The 16,070-nt window shown below is 44.1% G+C and overlaps 1 protein-coding gene across 4 annotated transcripts in view; it reads left to right on the forward strand.

The window, feature by feature from the left end:
* The window catches only part of DPP6 (dipeptidyl peptidase like 6), a 998,429-nt gene that overhangs the window by 751,886 nt on the left and 230,473 nt on the right, over window positions 1–16,070 (forward strand). For all 4 annotated transcript variants that reach the window (XM_034965319.2, XM_034965317.3, XM_034965320.2 and 1 more), the window contains exon 7: window positions 14,356–14,437. In XM_034965319.2, coding sequence (XP_034821210.1) covers window positions 14,356–14,437 — 82 coding nt within the window. The remainder of the gene's footprint in view (window positions 1–14,355; window positions 14,438–16,070) is intronic.

Genomic DNA, 16,070 nt, shown 5'->3' on the forward strand with positions numbered 1-16,070 from the left:
CTCTGTAGTGCGTGGAAGAGGAGATGGCATGATCAGGATACTGTCCTGAGAATTAGCAGTAGGATCTTACAGTGAAATAGGGGGCTCCTCTGCAGGCTCCCAACACATCAGCTGGTAATTATGCCCGGCACCAGGATACTGGGGCAAGGTAGAGCCACTGGAACACATCCTCGCCTGTGCCCTGCTCTGCTCATTAGCCATAGCATCAAAATCACTTTTGCTCCAAAGGCGTTTTTTTTTTTTTCCTATACTGTACATTCTTTGGTGCTTTCTAATTTATTACTTTTTTTTCCCCTCCCTGAGCTGTTGGAGATTTAGTGTTGAATGGCTTCTCTGTATTTTTCTTTAGTCTAATTCATTATCACTAAGTCTGTGGTTTTTTTTGTGTGTGTGATCAATATACACACTTAGATTGGTTTAAAATAATCCCATGGAGAGCCTCGTTAGTGTCCTTGGATAATAGACGCAGCTCTCTGGGAGAAGGGAGTGTTTATCAGGGACCACGGTGACAGAGCCCACGAGCGCACCTCCCTGTGTGTGTGTTGAACATGCTAGAACATGCACGTGTATGTTGTCAGGTCCTCAGGCTGCATGAAGCTGCTCCGTGTGCACCATGTCCCTGCTGCGTCCCCGCTGTTCATGCTGAGCACTGTGAGAGCCTGCGGCGTCAGAGTGCAGCTCATTGAGACCCAGACGCCACTAGATTCTCAGTCTTCTGCATGTTTTTCACACCTCTTATGTTTACTGAAACTACATCTTGAGCTGAGTGTTTGAGCAATTTGTTCTCGAGGCCAATATGGGCAAACTCCCTGAGTCGGAGCTGATACCAGCGAACTGCTTCAGAAAGTAAAAAACATGGGAAAGAGGCTGAGAGAAAAGAACGCTCTGAGTGGGAAGAGAGGAGGGAGCACCTGTCTGAACTGGCTCCGTTCACATCCATTCATTCTTTAAAGAACTTCTCTTTGTCCTTCATAAACTCCAGTGTTCCCCTGTCTCCCAGGCTGGGGTCTCATGGCTCTTGCCACAGGCCAAAAAGAAATAAGATTTCCTCTTGGCAACATTTTTTGTTCTGTAATGGGATTTTACTGAAAGGCAGGAGGAAAAAGCCCTTGAGGTGACCAAAAACTTGTTTTTAACGCATATGATGTGAGGTGAAAGCTTTAAGAAAGTAAACAGAGCTGGGCATGGTGGCACATGCCTAACGCCCCAGCAGCTCGGGAGGCCAAGGTAGGAGGATGGCTTGAGACCAGGAGGTTGAAGCTGCAGAGAGCTATGATTGTGCCAATGTACTCCAGCGACAGCGTGAGACCTTGTCTCTAAAAATAGACAGATTGACAGATTGATTGATAAATGATAGATATAGATAAATGATAGATAGATGATGGATAGATGATTGATAGGTAGATGGATAGATGACAGATAGACATATAGCTAGATAGATAGATCAATCCATGGATGATAGATTGATAGATAATAGATAAATAGGTAGATAGATAAATGATAGATAGATATAGATAGATAATAAATCAATCCATTAATGGATAGGTGATAGATAATAGACTGATTGATTGATAGATGATAGACTGATTGATTGGTTGAGAGATGATTGATAGATAGAAAACAAACCTGTTTTTTAGTTTATTCACAGAGTGGCACAAGCATCATCTCATTCCATTTTAGAACATTCCACCCCCACCTCCAAATTATGCTTTAGCATTTACTGAACCCCCCAAACTCATCTCTGCTTCCCCGTCATGTCTTCATTTCACAGAGTTTGTTGAGCACTGATCTTGATATTAGGTTTACAGTGACAGAGAAGACACAAGCTCCCTTTAATTACAAAGATTCCATTTCCATGTGACTGTGTGTACTACGGTCAGCCCTCCATATCCATGGGTTCTGTATCTGGGGATTCAAGCAACCTCCCTCAGGTCAAATACTTGAAAAAAAAAAAAGGATGGTTGCATCTGTACTGAATTTGTACAGATTTTCTTCCTTGTCATTATTCCCTAAATGATACAGTATCACAGCTGTTTACATTAGCAATGACATTGAATTAGGGATTATAAGTAGTCTAGAGGTGGCTTAAAGGATACGGGAGGATGTGCTTACATTATATGCAAATACCACTCATTTTATATCAAGGACTTGAGCATCTGTGGATTTTGGTATCTGCAGGGGTGTCCCGGAACCAATCTTCCATGGATACGAAGGGATGACTGTGCTCATATTTGTGATCATATATGTTAAAAGCGTCCCTCTGAATTAGGGAATCTGTCACATCTGTCACTAATATTTTAGAACAGGCCACCCTGATCAGTCTTTAGTGAGTGGAGCATCTCTGCCTGAAAACATCTATATCCAAATCTTTCTTTCTCTCTTTCTTTCTTTTTTTGATACAGCGTCTCGCTCTGTCACCCAGGCTGGACTGCAGTGACGTGATCTCGGCTCACTGCAACCTCTGCCTCCCAGGTTCAAGCGATTCTCCTGCCTCAGCCTCCTGAGTAGCTGGGATTACAGGCGCGTGCCACCACGCCCAGCTAATTTTTTTATTTTTAGTAGAGACAGGGTTCCACCATGTTGGTCAGGCTGGTCTCAACTCCTGACCTTCTGATCCTCCTGCCTTGGCGTCCCAAAGTGCTGGGATTACAGGCGTGAGCCACCGTGCCCGGCCCAAGTGTTTCATAAGGAAAGGAACTTCTGATACACCATAGAGTGTCTGGAAAAATTTTTAAATTACTAATGGAATATGTGCTCAAATATTGGCCCCTGAGGAAGCATTTATGCCCATAAGGATTCCTGCCCTCAAAAATTTAACTGTGTCATTTAGCTATACACAAAAAATGAATATATATGAATATTTAAATGCCGCATGAGTTTAAGGTATTACTGACCCTAGCCACTCAGTGACTGGAGATTAGACTAGACCCACTTATTAATCCACCCATCCATTAATTAATTATTCAATTAATATTTATTGAGCATCTACCACGTGTCAGGTTCTCTTTTAGAACTGGGAGTGTATCACGCATTTTTATATTACCCACCATGCTAAGTACATAGGAAGACTCAGAAAACACATATGATTAGACACTGAGAATGCTATTTTTTGGTGCCTTTGGTGATAAAACGTTAGGATCCGTGAAAACAGTTGTTAGCTTTGCCCCCTCACTCCCAAATGCTGTTGCTGTTATAAAGCTTTTCAGTCCCTCAAAATCACTTAGGAAGATAAATGAGTAAACTTTGCTGCACTAATTTACTCTTCAAATTTCAGCATGATTTATGCCCTGTTTTGTTTATTGCTCAAATAAGCAAAATCAGAATGGATTGTGTGATTATTCTGAAATATAGTTAAGTCCAGATCACTTTATTCTTCCTTCATCATTTTTTTTTAACTAATCCATCTCTACCCAGGAGATGATTCATCACACAGCTGCCAGGGCTGCTTTAAAATAAAGGAATAAATAAGAAGAAAGAAAGAAAAGTGAAGGAGGGCCACTACATAGCCCCAAAGTAAATCACTGTACACCTTCCTGCATTCTCTTTCTCTCTGCCTGTCTTCCTCTCTCTCACACACACACCTCTAAGAATTTCAGCAGAATCCGGGACATGCTGGAAAATTATTTGATGCGAGGAATTGGGGCTTAAGCCGAGTGTGCTGCTGTGGCCTAAATGTGCGAGGTGGGGCCAGGGACTTCTCCCGCAGGAAGCCGGCTCAGGCCAGAAGCCCAGGGGGTGGGCAGGCCAGGGGTCATCTCCCCCAGGGTTTGCCTCTGCCTTGCTCTCTGAGGGTCTCCACTTTGTCCCTTCAGGCTTTGACTAAATCTTCACGCAGACACTGGTCAGCTACCTGGCCCTGAGCAAGTCGCTTTGGGCCTTGGTGGAACTGGGAAATGAAGGGACATTCGCTTACTAGGGCTGCGGTGAGAAATCGCCACAAACTGCGTGGCTTAAAACAACAGAAATTGCCCCTCCCAGTTCTGAAGGCCAGAGATGTGGACACAGTTGAAATGACAGTGACAGAGAAGGGTGTGGAGGAGAGGAGCGGGGCTGCGGTCACGCCCAGGACACTGGATTTTAAAGGGTGGGCAGAGAAGATCCCACAGAGACGAGGACCAGAGAGGGAGGTGAGGGGAGAGCTGGGAGAAGGGGCAGCCGAGAGGGAGGTGGGGGGACAGCCGGGAGAAGGGGCAGTCGAGAGGGAGGTGGGGGGAGAGCCGGGAGAAGGGGCAGTCCTGAACATCAAGACAGAGAAGCAGCAGCCGCAGCATGTGCAGGGAGAGACCACCCAGGCCCAGCACGGGGAGGCCACGGACTTTGGCACCTCGATGGACACAGAAGATCTTCAGAGAAGCAATTTCAGCTTTAAAAATGGATGGAAGCCATATTGCAGTGGGTTAGGGACAGGAGAGAAGGTCAGAAAGTGGCCCTCAGATTTGGACCACTCACTGGATTGGACCAAGACCGGTAGGGGTTGGACTGATGATGCATTAGAGGCTGTGTGGGGAGGAGGTGCCCAGAGACGGGTGGAGAGGCTGCGTGGGAGGAGGTGCCCATGGGTGGGTGAGAGGCTGCGTGGGAGGAGGTGCCCATGGGTGGGTGGAGAGGCTGCGTGGGAGGAGGTGCCCATGGGTGGGTGGAGAGGCTGCGTGGCAGGAGGTGCCCATGGGTGGGTGGAGAGGCTGCGTGGGAGGAGGTGCCCATGGGTGGGTGGAGAGGCTGCGTGGGAGGAGGTGCCCAGAGATGGGTGGAGAGGCTGCGTGGGAGGAGGTGCCCATGGGTGGGTGGAGAGGCTGTGTGGGAGGAGGTGCCCATGGGTGGGTGGAGAGGCTGCGTGGCAGGAGGTGCCCAGTGATGGGTGGAGAGGCTGCATGGGAGGAGGTGCCCATGGGTGGGTGGAGAGGCTGCGTGGGAGGAGGTGCCCATGGGTGGGTGAGAGGCTGCGTGGGAGGAGGTGCCCATGGGTGGGTGGAGAGGCTGCGTGGGAGGAGGTGCCCATGGGTGGGTGGAGAGGCTGCGTGGGAGGAGGTGCCCAGAGATGGGTGGAGAGGCTGCGTGGGAGGAGGTGCCCATGGGTGGGTGGAGAGGCTGCGTGGGAGGAGGTGCCCATGGGTGGGTGGAGAGGCTGCGTGGGAGGAGGTGCCCATGGGTGGGTGGAGAGGCTGCGTGGGAGGAGGTGCCCATGGGTGGGTGGAGAGGCTGCGTGGGAGGAGGTGCCCAGAGATGGGTGGAGAGGCTGCGTGGGAGGAGGTGCCCATGGGTGGGTGGAGAGGCTGCGTGGGAGGAGGTGCCCAGAGATGGGTGGAGAGGCTGTGTGGGAGGAGGTGCCCATGGCTGGGTGGAGAGGCTGTGTGGGAGGAGGTGCCCAGAGATGGGTGGAGAGGCTGCGTGGGAGGAGGTGCCCATGGGTGGGTGGAGAGGCTGCGTGGGAGGAGGTGCCCATGGGTGGGTGGAGAGGCTGCGTGGGAGGAGGTGCCCAGAGATGGGTGGAGAGGCTGCGTGGGAGGAGGTGCCCATGGGTGGGTGGAAAGGCTGCGTGGGAGGAGGTGCCCAGAGATGGGTGGAGAAACTGTGTGGGAGGAGGTGCCCAGAGGTGGGTGGAGAAACTGTGTAGGAGGAGGTCCTAGTTGTCTGCATTTCCTTTGGGAGAACAGCCTTAGGGAAAGGAAAGAGACTGGTGGAGCAAAATCCGAGAGGCTGAGGCAGCATAAAAGTCTCTCCTCCATGGAAAAACTTGGAGCCAAAAGCGCACATTCCTCAGTGAAAGACGCCAACCTGAAAAGCTACACTTTGTATGATTCCAACTATGTGACATTCAGGAAAAGGCAGACTTATGGGGGCCTTAAGCAGATCTGTGCTTGCCAGGGTTTGTTGGGGTGGGAAGGATGAATAGGCCGAGCACACAGAGGTTTAGAGACCCAAAAGACGTCTGTATGATCCTGCAATGGCAGGTGCAAGACAGATGGATTTGTCACAACTCACAGAACACACAGGCAAAGGGTGAACCCTAATGTCAGCTGTGGGACTTAGTTAATAATGTTTCAATATTGGTTTATCAATTATACCACATGCACCACACTAATGCAAGATGTTTGTAATTTGGAAAACTGAGGGCAGGGGAAGAAGAAGGATATGGGAACTCTCTGTAGTTCTGTTCAGTTTTTCTCTAAACATGAAACTGCTCTAAAAATATAAAGCTTATTAATTAAAAATAGTAATAAATAAGAAAAGTTTACCAGGAAGGTAAATGGAAAGTATTTGATAGTTCTAGCATGGAACAAAAAAGGAGGTACAGGAGGAAGCGCTGGCCGAGACGGAAAGGGGATGCCTGGTCATTGGAGACTGAGAGGAGGGAGGAGCACCAGGTACTTCAGTGTGTCCGGGAGGAAGCCTTCTGCAGGGAAGCAGGGACCCTGGGCCAAGCTGGAGCCTCCCAGAGGCAAAGGCTGAGAGTGAGGCTGATGGAGAGGGAAGCCCTGTAGGCAAAAGGGAGAGGGAGCGGGTGTGGGAGGGAAAGCCTTCAGTGCTCCTCTGTCTGCCCCACACCTCCTTGTCCCTTTAGAGTAAGGGGGCAGTAGGTACAAGAGAGATGTAAGGAGAGCAGGAAAGATTGGAATTGGCATTGAGGACAGACGTGTCTCACACTCTGGGTGGTTGTGATGATGGGAATGGTTAGCCGTCAGCTGAGGTTGGAGACATTGCATTTGTCATTCCCAAAGGTCATTCTCAAAGGTCAAGGTGTTGATGTGGAGGAGGTAGATTCGGCATAAAACCAAGTTGGGCATTCGCTAGTCTGGGCAGAGAAGGAGTTGTGTGAGGAAAGCCATTCAGTAGGGGATTGGAGCAGAGGATGAATGACCACCAAGTGGCTCATCCAAAAGGGAATTCCCACAGTGGAGAAGAAGTTGGAAAAGTCACTCTCAAATCCTCTTTTAACTTGAAAGGAAAAGAATCTGATACCCTGCAAGAAATCAAATTCCAATGCAAAAATATAGGTTCCTTTCATAGGAACAGATGTGGAGAATATGATTGAGGATTGAGACCCTAAACCCAGTTTCCCACCTGACACAGGGATTGAGCCCATTTGTTTTGGCTACAGAGTTCCATAGAGTAAACTTGTCCCAATATCTGACATATTACTGGGCCTTTAAAAGAAATTACATATAGATAGTTGTTGTAATAACATTTTATCAATATTCAACCATTGATCCGTTCTAATTAAGTGAAGGGTTAAGGGAACACACATATACATCTACACATTCACATATATACGTTGTGTGTATTATATTGCATGGTCAAATTATTTACCAGTTTATCAATGAATAAACCAGCATTTATGGAATATCTGCTAGGAAGCTCTGTGCTACCTATTTTCACATACAATAGATTATTGAGTCCAACCCTATGAGGCAAACATGATTATTCTCATTTTATACACAGGAAACAAACTTGGATCCAGTTACTCTATTGCCTCAAGCCCTTTGCTTCTAGTGGCAGAGTTCAGAATTAAATTTACACCTTCTTGGAATTATCTCCACCACTTCACAGCTTCCTCCCCACGAGGGACATCCTGGTGTTTTTGAAGACAGATTGCCACGACTCACTTCTGGCATCTTGGAGTCACTTGTTTAACTTATAGAGACTGAGAAAGATTGAGAGGTTGAGAGAGTCCCTAGCTAGCAAAAAGAAAACAATTACCTCTTTGGACTATGGTAGAGTTTATAAATTAATAGCCATTGTTTCTCTTGATTTTCATGACCATTCTGTAGGACAAGGGTAGCTATTGTCCCCATAGGAGAAAATAAGACGCAGAGAGTTGCTGAAGGCCGTGTGATCCACACGTCATAAGGTTGGGACTAGGATGCAAACTTTTGATTCCTGGTGTGGATCTATGGAAACTCCTGTAACGTGTTGGTGGTGAGGGAAGGGAAATGCATCTTAGCTTATGGAAGAAGTAAAGGACTCCTTGAGCACAGGTGAGCCAGGTAATAAAAGTGGAATTAGTGAATCACCATGGCATATTGGCCCTAGTGTTCACGCAGTGATGGTGAATCACCATGGCGTATTGGCCGTAGTGTTCATATAGTCATGGTGAATCACCATGGCGTATTGGCTCTAGTGTTCACGCAGTCATGGTGAATCACCATGGCGTATTGGCCGTAGTGTTCATATAGTCATGGTGAATCACCATGGCGTATTGGCCCTAGTGTTCACGCAGTCATGGTGAATCACCATGGCATATTGGCCGTAGTGTTCATATAGTCATGGTGAATCACCATGGTGTATTGGCACTAGTGTTCATATAGTCATGGTGAATCACCGTGGCGTATTGGCCGTAGTATTCATATAGTCATGGTGAATCACCATGGCGTATTGGCCGTAGTGTTCATATAGTCATGGTGAATCACCATGGCGTATTGGCCGTTGTATTCATATAGTCATGGTGAATCACCATGGCATATTGGCGCTAGTATTCATATAGTCACGGTGAATCACCATGGCGTATTGGCGCTAGTATTCATATAGTCATGGTGAATCACCATGGCGTATTGGCCGTAGTGTTCATATAGTCAGGGTGAATCACCATGGTGTATTGGCCATAGTGTTCATGAAGTCATGGTGAATCACCATGGCGTATTGGCGCTAGTGTTCATATAGTCATGGTGAATCACCATGGCGTGTTGGCCCTAGTGTTCACGCAGTCATGGTGAATCACCATGGCATATTGGCGCTAGTGTTCATATAGTCATGGTGAATCACCATGGCGTATCAGCCGTAGTGTTCATATAGTCATGGTGAATCACCATGGCATATCGGCCGTAGTGTTCATATAGTCATGATGAATCACCATGGCGTATTGGCTGTAGTGTTCATATAGTCATGGTGAATCACCATGGCGTATTGGGCGTAGTGTTCATATAGTCATGGTGAATCACCATGTTGTATTGGCCGTAGTGTTCATGTAGTCAAGGTGAATCACCATGGCATATTGGCGCTAGTATTCATATAGTCATGATGAATCACCATGGCGTATTGACCGTAATGTTCATATAGTCATGGTGAATCACCATGGCGTATTGGCCGTAGTGTTCATATAGTCATGGTGAATCACCATGGCGTGTTGGCCGTAGTGTTCATATAGTCATGGTGAATCACCATGGCATATTGGCACTAGTGTTCATAAAGTCATTGTGAATCACCATGGCGTGTTGGCCCTAGTGTTCACGCGATCATGGTGAATCACCAGGGCGTGTTGGCCCTAGTGTTCATGCAGTCTTGCAAGGCACTGCATATTATTTCCAGTTAGTATTTATGGGAATTTACATTTGTCGTATCAAAGAAAAGTTAATCCCCTGCTGTTTCTGAATATCTTAGATACCTACTGCAAATCATAATCTAACAAACTGAATTTCAATATTAAGTAAGGCAATGGAGTTTAAGTCTTTCTGATGTCCCACTCTGCCCTCTGTGCTTAGAAAATTGCAAATAAACACAGGTCAAGTGAATTTGTTAGGCTTGTCTGTAAACTTGCAAAAGGATCTTTGCTGAGAGCCACGTCTCGAACCTACCTTTATTTACTAATTTATTTGTTTGTTCATAGGCACATATTGAGGACCTGTGCTGTGCTCCATATGGAATTCTTTTTTTTTTTTTTTTTCAGTTTTTAAAATCAAGATCACAGTATGTTGGGAGGGCAATTATCTGACTTTTCATTCCTATTTAGGATAATTTTTAAAGCCAATGAGATATAAGCTATGAAATTCTTTTAAAAAACTTTTTATTTTGAATAATTGTAGACACAGAAAAGTTGCAAAAGTAGTGCAAAAAAATCTCCCATATTTCTCATGTCACCGCTCCTAGTGATAGCATGTTTTATAACTTTGGTATAATGATCAAGAATAGGAAATTAACATGGGTGCCATATTGTTAACTCATCTACAGGCCTCATTTGAATTCTACCAGTTTTTCTACCAATTTTCTACCTGTGTCCCAGGACCCCATGCTGCCTTTAGATGTTCTTTCTTCTTAGCACCCTCCAGTCTATAACATTTCCTCCATTTCTCCTTGTCTTTCATGACCTTGCACTTTTGAGGAGGACTGGTCAGTTATGTTGTAGTGTCCCTCAATTTGGGTTTTTCCCAGTGTTTTCTCATGATTGGAGTAAGGTTCTGCATTTTGGGTAAAAAATATCACATAAATGATTATTTGTCCTTCCCATTGCATTATATCCAAGGGGCTCCAGTGATGTTGGCCTTGGTCACTTGCTTAAGTGGCTGTCTGCCAGGTTTCCACTGTAAATTTGGTGATTTGATTTATTTAATTATTTATATCAGTAAAGACTCATGGGTATTTATTTTATTCTATGGGTTAATCCAGTACTAACATTAATTTTTGTTGTTGTTGATCAAACTATTCTAGTGTGAGTCATTAGAAACTCCTTTAGGTTAGCTTTCATGTTCTCTCAATAAACCCCTATTTTTTTAGTATTCCATTGGTTTCTGGTTTCATAAAATATTCCTGACTCATTCTGTATTTTCCCTGCCCCAGCCCAGATACAATTGCTCCTCCCAGAAGCCCTATTTTCTTTTACTGGGTGATGGGATTTAGACACCAAGATCTGGATGCTAACTGTGCTCATTGCTACTGGGGTGTCATTGTTTCTAGGCCTTCTCAGTGGACAGACGCAGGACATATATGTATGTATACTAACCCATGGACACACACATATCTATATTTTGGATCTATCTGTATATATAGAGATTAAAAACCATGAGTTTATACAGATACCTCTGATTTCAAACTTCACAGTTTATTTTAGTGTTCCCCTTTTCCTTATAACGTTTTTTTTCAACAGTGAAAAACCTGGCTTTCATTATCTCCAATATATTTACATATTTGTCCAATTCTAGCATGCACACAGTCTCAAAATTGATCATCCAAACCCCTGGGAGAAACAAATTTACTCACGGAACTACAGAGAATCTTCCTTCTCTCAGCAGTCCCATCTTTCCACCCCATTTCCACCTATACCCTATAGGTAATCAATCTAGTTCCTGGTTTCTGCTTCCTACATTTCCTTTTTCACAAAAGACTCGATTCATATATATTCTCATATCCCTTTCTTCTATGATATATAATTATATCATACTATATACATACATATATGTGTGTGTGTGTGTATATATATATATATACACACACACACATACATACATACATACTGTAACACATACTCTTGGGCTTTGTTAACTCTGACATGGAAATCACTCCATATCTGTTTATAGAGTTATTCATTCTCTTTTACACCTGCACCCTACTTCATTGTATTGGGGGGGTATAGTTTTGGGGGTTTTTATAAATTAACAAATGATAATTGTATATATTTACAGGGTACAATATGATATTTTGTTATATGTATACATTATGAAATTATTAAATCAAGCCAATTAACATCTCTATCACCTCATATACTTATCTTTTTCCTTTGTGGTATAATAGTTAACATCTATTCTCTTATCTATTTTGAAACATGCATTACATTCTTATTAACTATAATCACCATACTCTGCAACAGATCTCAAAAACTTATTCCTCCTGTCTAACTGAAACTTTGTATCTTTTTATCAGCACCTCCCCAATCCCTCCCACTCCCAGCCTCTGGTAACCACTACTACTCTACTCACTGCTCAATACTATTCAGCCTTAAAAAAGAAGGATGTACCATCATTTATTCAACCACATATTGCTTCCAATATTTGCAACTACAAATAAAACTGCAATAAATACAAACTTGTGCACATGTATTTGTGCATTGTTTGAGGTGAATTCTCTAGGAGTCTAGAAGTGGAAGTGTTGGGCTGAAAGTTAAGTGTGTACTTTATTAGGTATTGTCAGATGTCTCTCTGAAATGATTGCACCAGTTTGCTTCCCGACAAGCAAGTCTGAGAGTGCCTGTTTCCCTACAGTCTCCCCAGCACCATGTGTCATACTTTTTTCTTCTTTTTCCAAGTCTTATAGGTGAGAAATGATATCTCAATTAATTTTAATTCCTACTTCCTTAATTTCATATGTATTTGAGTACCTTTTCATATGTCTGAGGGCCATTTTTATGTCTTTTTGTGAATTGTCTGTTCATGTCTTTTTCTCATATTTTTATCTTTTTTTTATATAACCACATTTTTCTAAGTATTTTATATGTTAGGGATATTAGCCATGTGTTGTAAATACTTTTCTCCTGGTTTGTAAGATGTCTTTTGTTTATGATGCATCTGTCATGCAAAAGTTTTATGTTTTTATGTAGTCCAACTTATTAATCTTAATTTCTGGCTCCTGAATTTTGAGTCATCAAAGCTTTTCTCTACACCAGGGTTCAAGAGGAATTAACCTATGCTTATGAGAATACTTTGAAACATCATAGCATACAAATGTTGGCTGGGCACAGTGGCTCACGCCTGTAATTCCAGCACTTGGGGAGGCTGAGGCGGACGGATTCCCTGAGGTCGGGAGTTCCAGCCTGGCTAACATGGTGAAACCCTGTCTCTACTAAAAATACAAAAATTCGCCAGGCGTCGTGGCAGGTGCCTATAATCCCAGCTACTTGGGAGGCTGAGGCAGGAGAATCACTTGAACCTAGGAAGCAGAGGTTGCAGTGAGCCGAGGTCTGCCACTGCACTCCAGCCTGAGCGATAGAGCAAGACTCCTTCTCAAAACAAAACAAAACAAAACCATGCAATGTTAAAAACTCATCTATTAACAGAACCTGCAGTATTAGGACTCGCTTGCATCTTCCGATCACTGGGCAGCTGCCTTCCCAGCTGGTTTCTAAGCAGCAATGTCTTCTCTGAATTGGCATCGTCACTCTACCCTCAGGCTTCCTGGCTTCTCCAAACCCAGACACTTCATCTAAAACTACCTGGGGCATTGTGGACTCTCTAGCCTCCCCCATCTGTCTTTACTCTAAGTGTAGTCCTTGTTTTTCCTGGTAGTTTTATTCAGCCGTTGCTTTTGTAGTTTCTGTTGATTCCAGTCTGCCATGTCCTTAGCCCCTTCACCTTCCTTCCCTTCCTGCCTCATCTCCTTTGTTCATGCAACCCCTGAAGTGCAGCATCCTCCCTTTCCAAAGGCCATTCAACCATTTCTCTCTACAGATGAGTGGGTGCATTCCCAGCTATGTGTATATTATATATATATATATATATGTATATATGTATATATGTATATACACATTTTTTTTTCCAGACAGAGTTTCGCTCTGTCACCCAGGCTGGAGTGCAGTGGCATGATCTCCGCTCACTGCAAGCTCCGCCTCCCGGGTTCACGCCATTCTCCTGCCTCAGCCTCCCAGGTAGCTGGGACTACAGGCACCTGCCACTGCGCCCGACTAATTTTTTATGTTTTTAGTAGGGACGGGGTTTCACCGTGTTAGCCAGGATGGTCTCGATCTCCTGACCTCGTGATCGACCGCCTCGGCCTCCCAAAGTGCTGGGATTACAAGTGTGAGCCACTGCACCCGGCCCCACATAAGAAATTATAGCTAAGTGATAGGGCGCTTACCTGACAGAGCCCAGCAGACTCAGCAGAACACAGATATCATTCTTCACGTGGAGGGGTGTCATCCAAAAGAAACATGAAAATGAATCTTTTCTACATGTTGGAGACAGCAGTAGCTACAAAATATACTGAAATATTTAATACTTATAAAATGTTAGCGCTTTTCATTTTTCCCACCATGACCTTTACTCACTATAACCTTTAAGTACTTAGAGAGGTTTTTGTTGTGGTATTGGTATTTAATCAGTACATTAAGGATAAAAAATATAAGGAGGTTTGAAAGGAAATACATCTTTCAATTTATCCCCTTCCTCCCTCTCTCTCTCGACTTGTATCTATCAACACAAACCAACACAAAACCTGATACCACCAGGTTTGTAAGGTCATAATGACCTGCGTTATACCTAGAAAAAAATTATTTTCTAGGAGAACCAAAGATGGAGATACAAATTGTGGAGTTAGATCACTGCATGGTTCTGCATTTTAATTTTTAACTTTGACTGTTCTGGAGATTTAAGAAGTTGATCCAAAGACCTCACTGCATGTCCTCTCTTAATGAGTATTTACTATTTGGGTTAAGCAATGGTGGACCTATTTCAGCTTCATATAAATTATATACATCTGAAGAAACCTAATAGAGACTAAATGAGACATATTACTTAGTAACACAAGAGACAAGCTCTTGAAATGGATACCATGGAAGGAGAAAGGAGTTAAGTTATAGGTAGGGGATAAAATTGCAGCAGCTTAAATTCTTGGTTCCCAACATTTTGCTTTGTTTTTGTTTGTTTGTTCAATTTTCAGGGATCCTCAAAGTCTGGACCCACCAGAAGTCAGCAATGCAAAACTTCAGTATGCAGGATGGGGCCCTAAAGGCCAACAGCTGGTAAGCCAATCAAGTTCAGTAACTATACTTGGGTTTTGAGGAAGTTTCTGTTTTCTAAGCTGAATGGATCTCACTGTACTCAGCCTGTACATGGTGTTGTGTGTGTGTGTGTGTGTGTGTGTGTGTAAATTAAAATCTGGAGAAGTACACCAGGGTGTCTGAGTATGTAAAAGGGTCATTTCTTTTTAGATAGCAAATTCTCCTAAAATTGGAACAGCATGTGCTTGGTTCCTACATCTGACATGGTTAAAGTGGTGCCTAACTGTAGCTGTGTCTATGGACTCCAGATGAATCATGAGCTCAAAGAGATCAACTTCATTAAAAGGACTGCAGATGAGAATGATCCGAATGATTTTGTCATCTAAAGATGCTCTGGGAACTCAGACTTCTTCCTGTGGAGGGTTTTTTTTGTTTTTTGTTTGTTTGTTTCTTTTGAGATGGAGTTTTGCTCTCGTTGCCCAGGCTGGGGTGCAATGGCACGATCTCAGCTCACTGCAACCTCCACCTCCCGTGTTCAAGCGATTCTCCTGCCTCAGCCTCCCCAGTAGCTGGGATCACAGGCATACTCCACCACACCTGACTAATTTTTGTATATTTAGTAGAGACAGGGTTTCACTATGTTGGCCAGGCTGGTCTCAAACTCCTGACCTCAGGCAATCCACCCGCCTCAGCCTCCCAAAGTGCTGGCATTACAGGCCTGAGCTACTGTGCCCAGCCTCTGCGGAGGGTTTTTAAAGCAAGTAGATTTGCTGGCCCTGATGGAGCCAGGCCAGTCCCGTCAACATGCAAAATCCCCCGTGGCCATTGCAGCCCTCTCGGTTTCTATCAGCTATCTTCATGGATTCCTTCTCAAATTGGCAAAACTGCTGGGTTTCTGTGAATGGGAAGGACAGTGCAGAGAAAAAGGCCCTGAACACTATTTCTAAGATGAGGGCTCCCACCCTGGTTCTCACTGCTGAGCTGGCCTTGGACGGCACCTCCCGCTGTCAGGCTGTAGGCAGCAGCCCAGCCATGTAGTGAAGAATTTGGATAATACGATCCTTCAGGTTTGTTCCAACTCTAGCCTTGCATTTGACTAAAACTTGGTTATATTTGTCCATTCTGGGTAACATTTTTTAAGACATTGTATTGCCACGTGCAGAAAGTCCCTCAGGTTTGAAGGTCAGATGACATGGTTGCTGTTTTCAAGTCACCATTTTCTTCTGCCTCTTTAAGCTGATTACCTAAGCCTGCATTTGTAAAGCTCCTTTTTCCTAAAATAGCACAAAAAATGATCGTATCTAAAAGCTCCCACAGAATTGTATCGGATAGGCTGTCATCTATCTTACAAATGAAAATAGTCTTATTTCTCCCCATAGTACAATCGCATTTTCTTGGTTATATATTAATTCCACTGCCTTGAATTGGTTTGAAAAAACAAGAAGATAGAGGCGGTGAAACTATTAATATTTTAGCTATTATTAACATGTCTCTAATGCTAAAACTGATAACACAGGTTTTGAAAAGCATATGTAACTGATCAAAATCACAGGGTGACAGGAGGAAGTGAGGCAGCTGAGAGCTGACCTTGACCAAGGAACACCAATCCATCAGTTCAGTCACAACAAAGAGACAAAATTTGTCTTTTCTCAAA

Source organism: Pan paniscus, chromosome 6 (genome assembly GCF_029289425.2).
Source record: "Pan paniscus chromosome 6, NHGRI_mPanPan1-v2.0_pri, whole genome shotgun sequence".
In the NCBI taxonomy this organism is placed as follows: domain Eukaryota; kingdom Metazoa; phylum Chordata; class Mammalia; order Primates; family Hominidae; genus Pan; species Pan paniscus.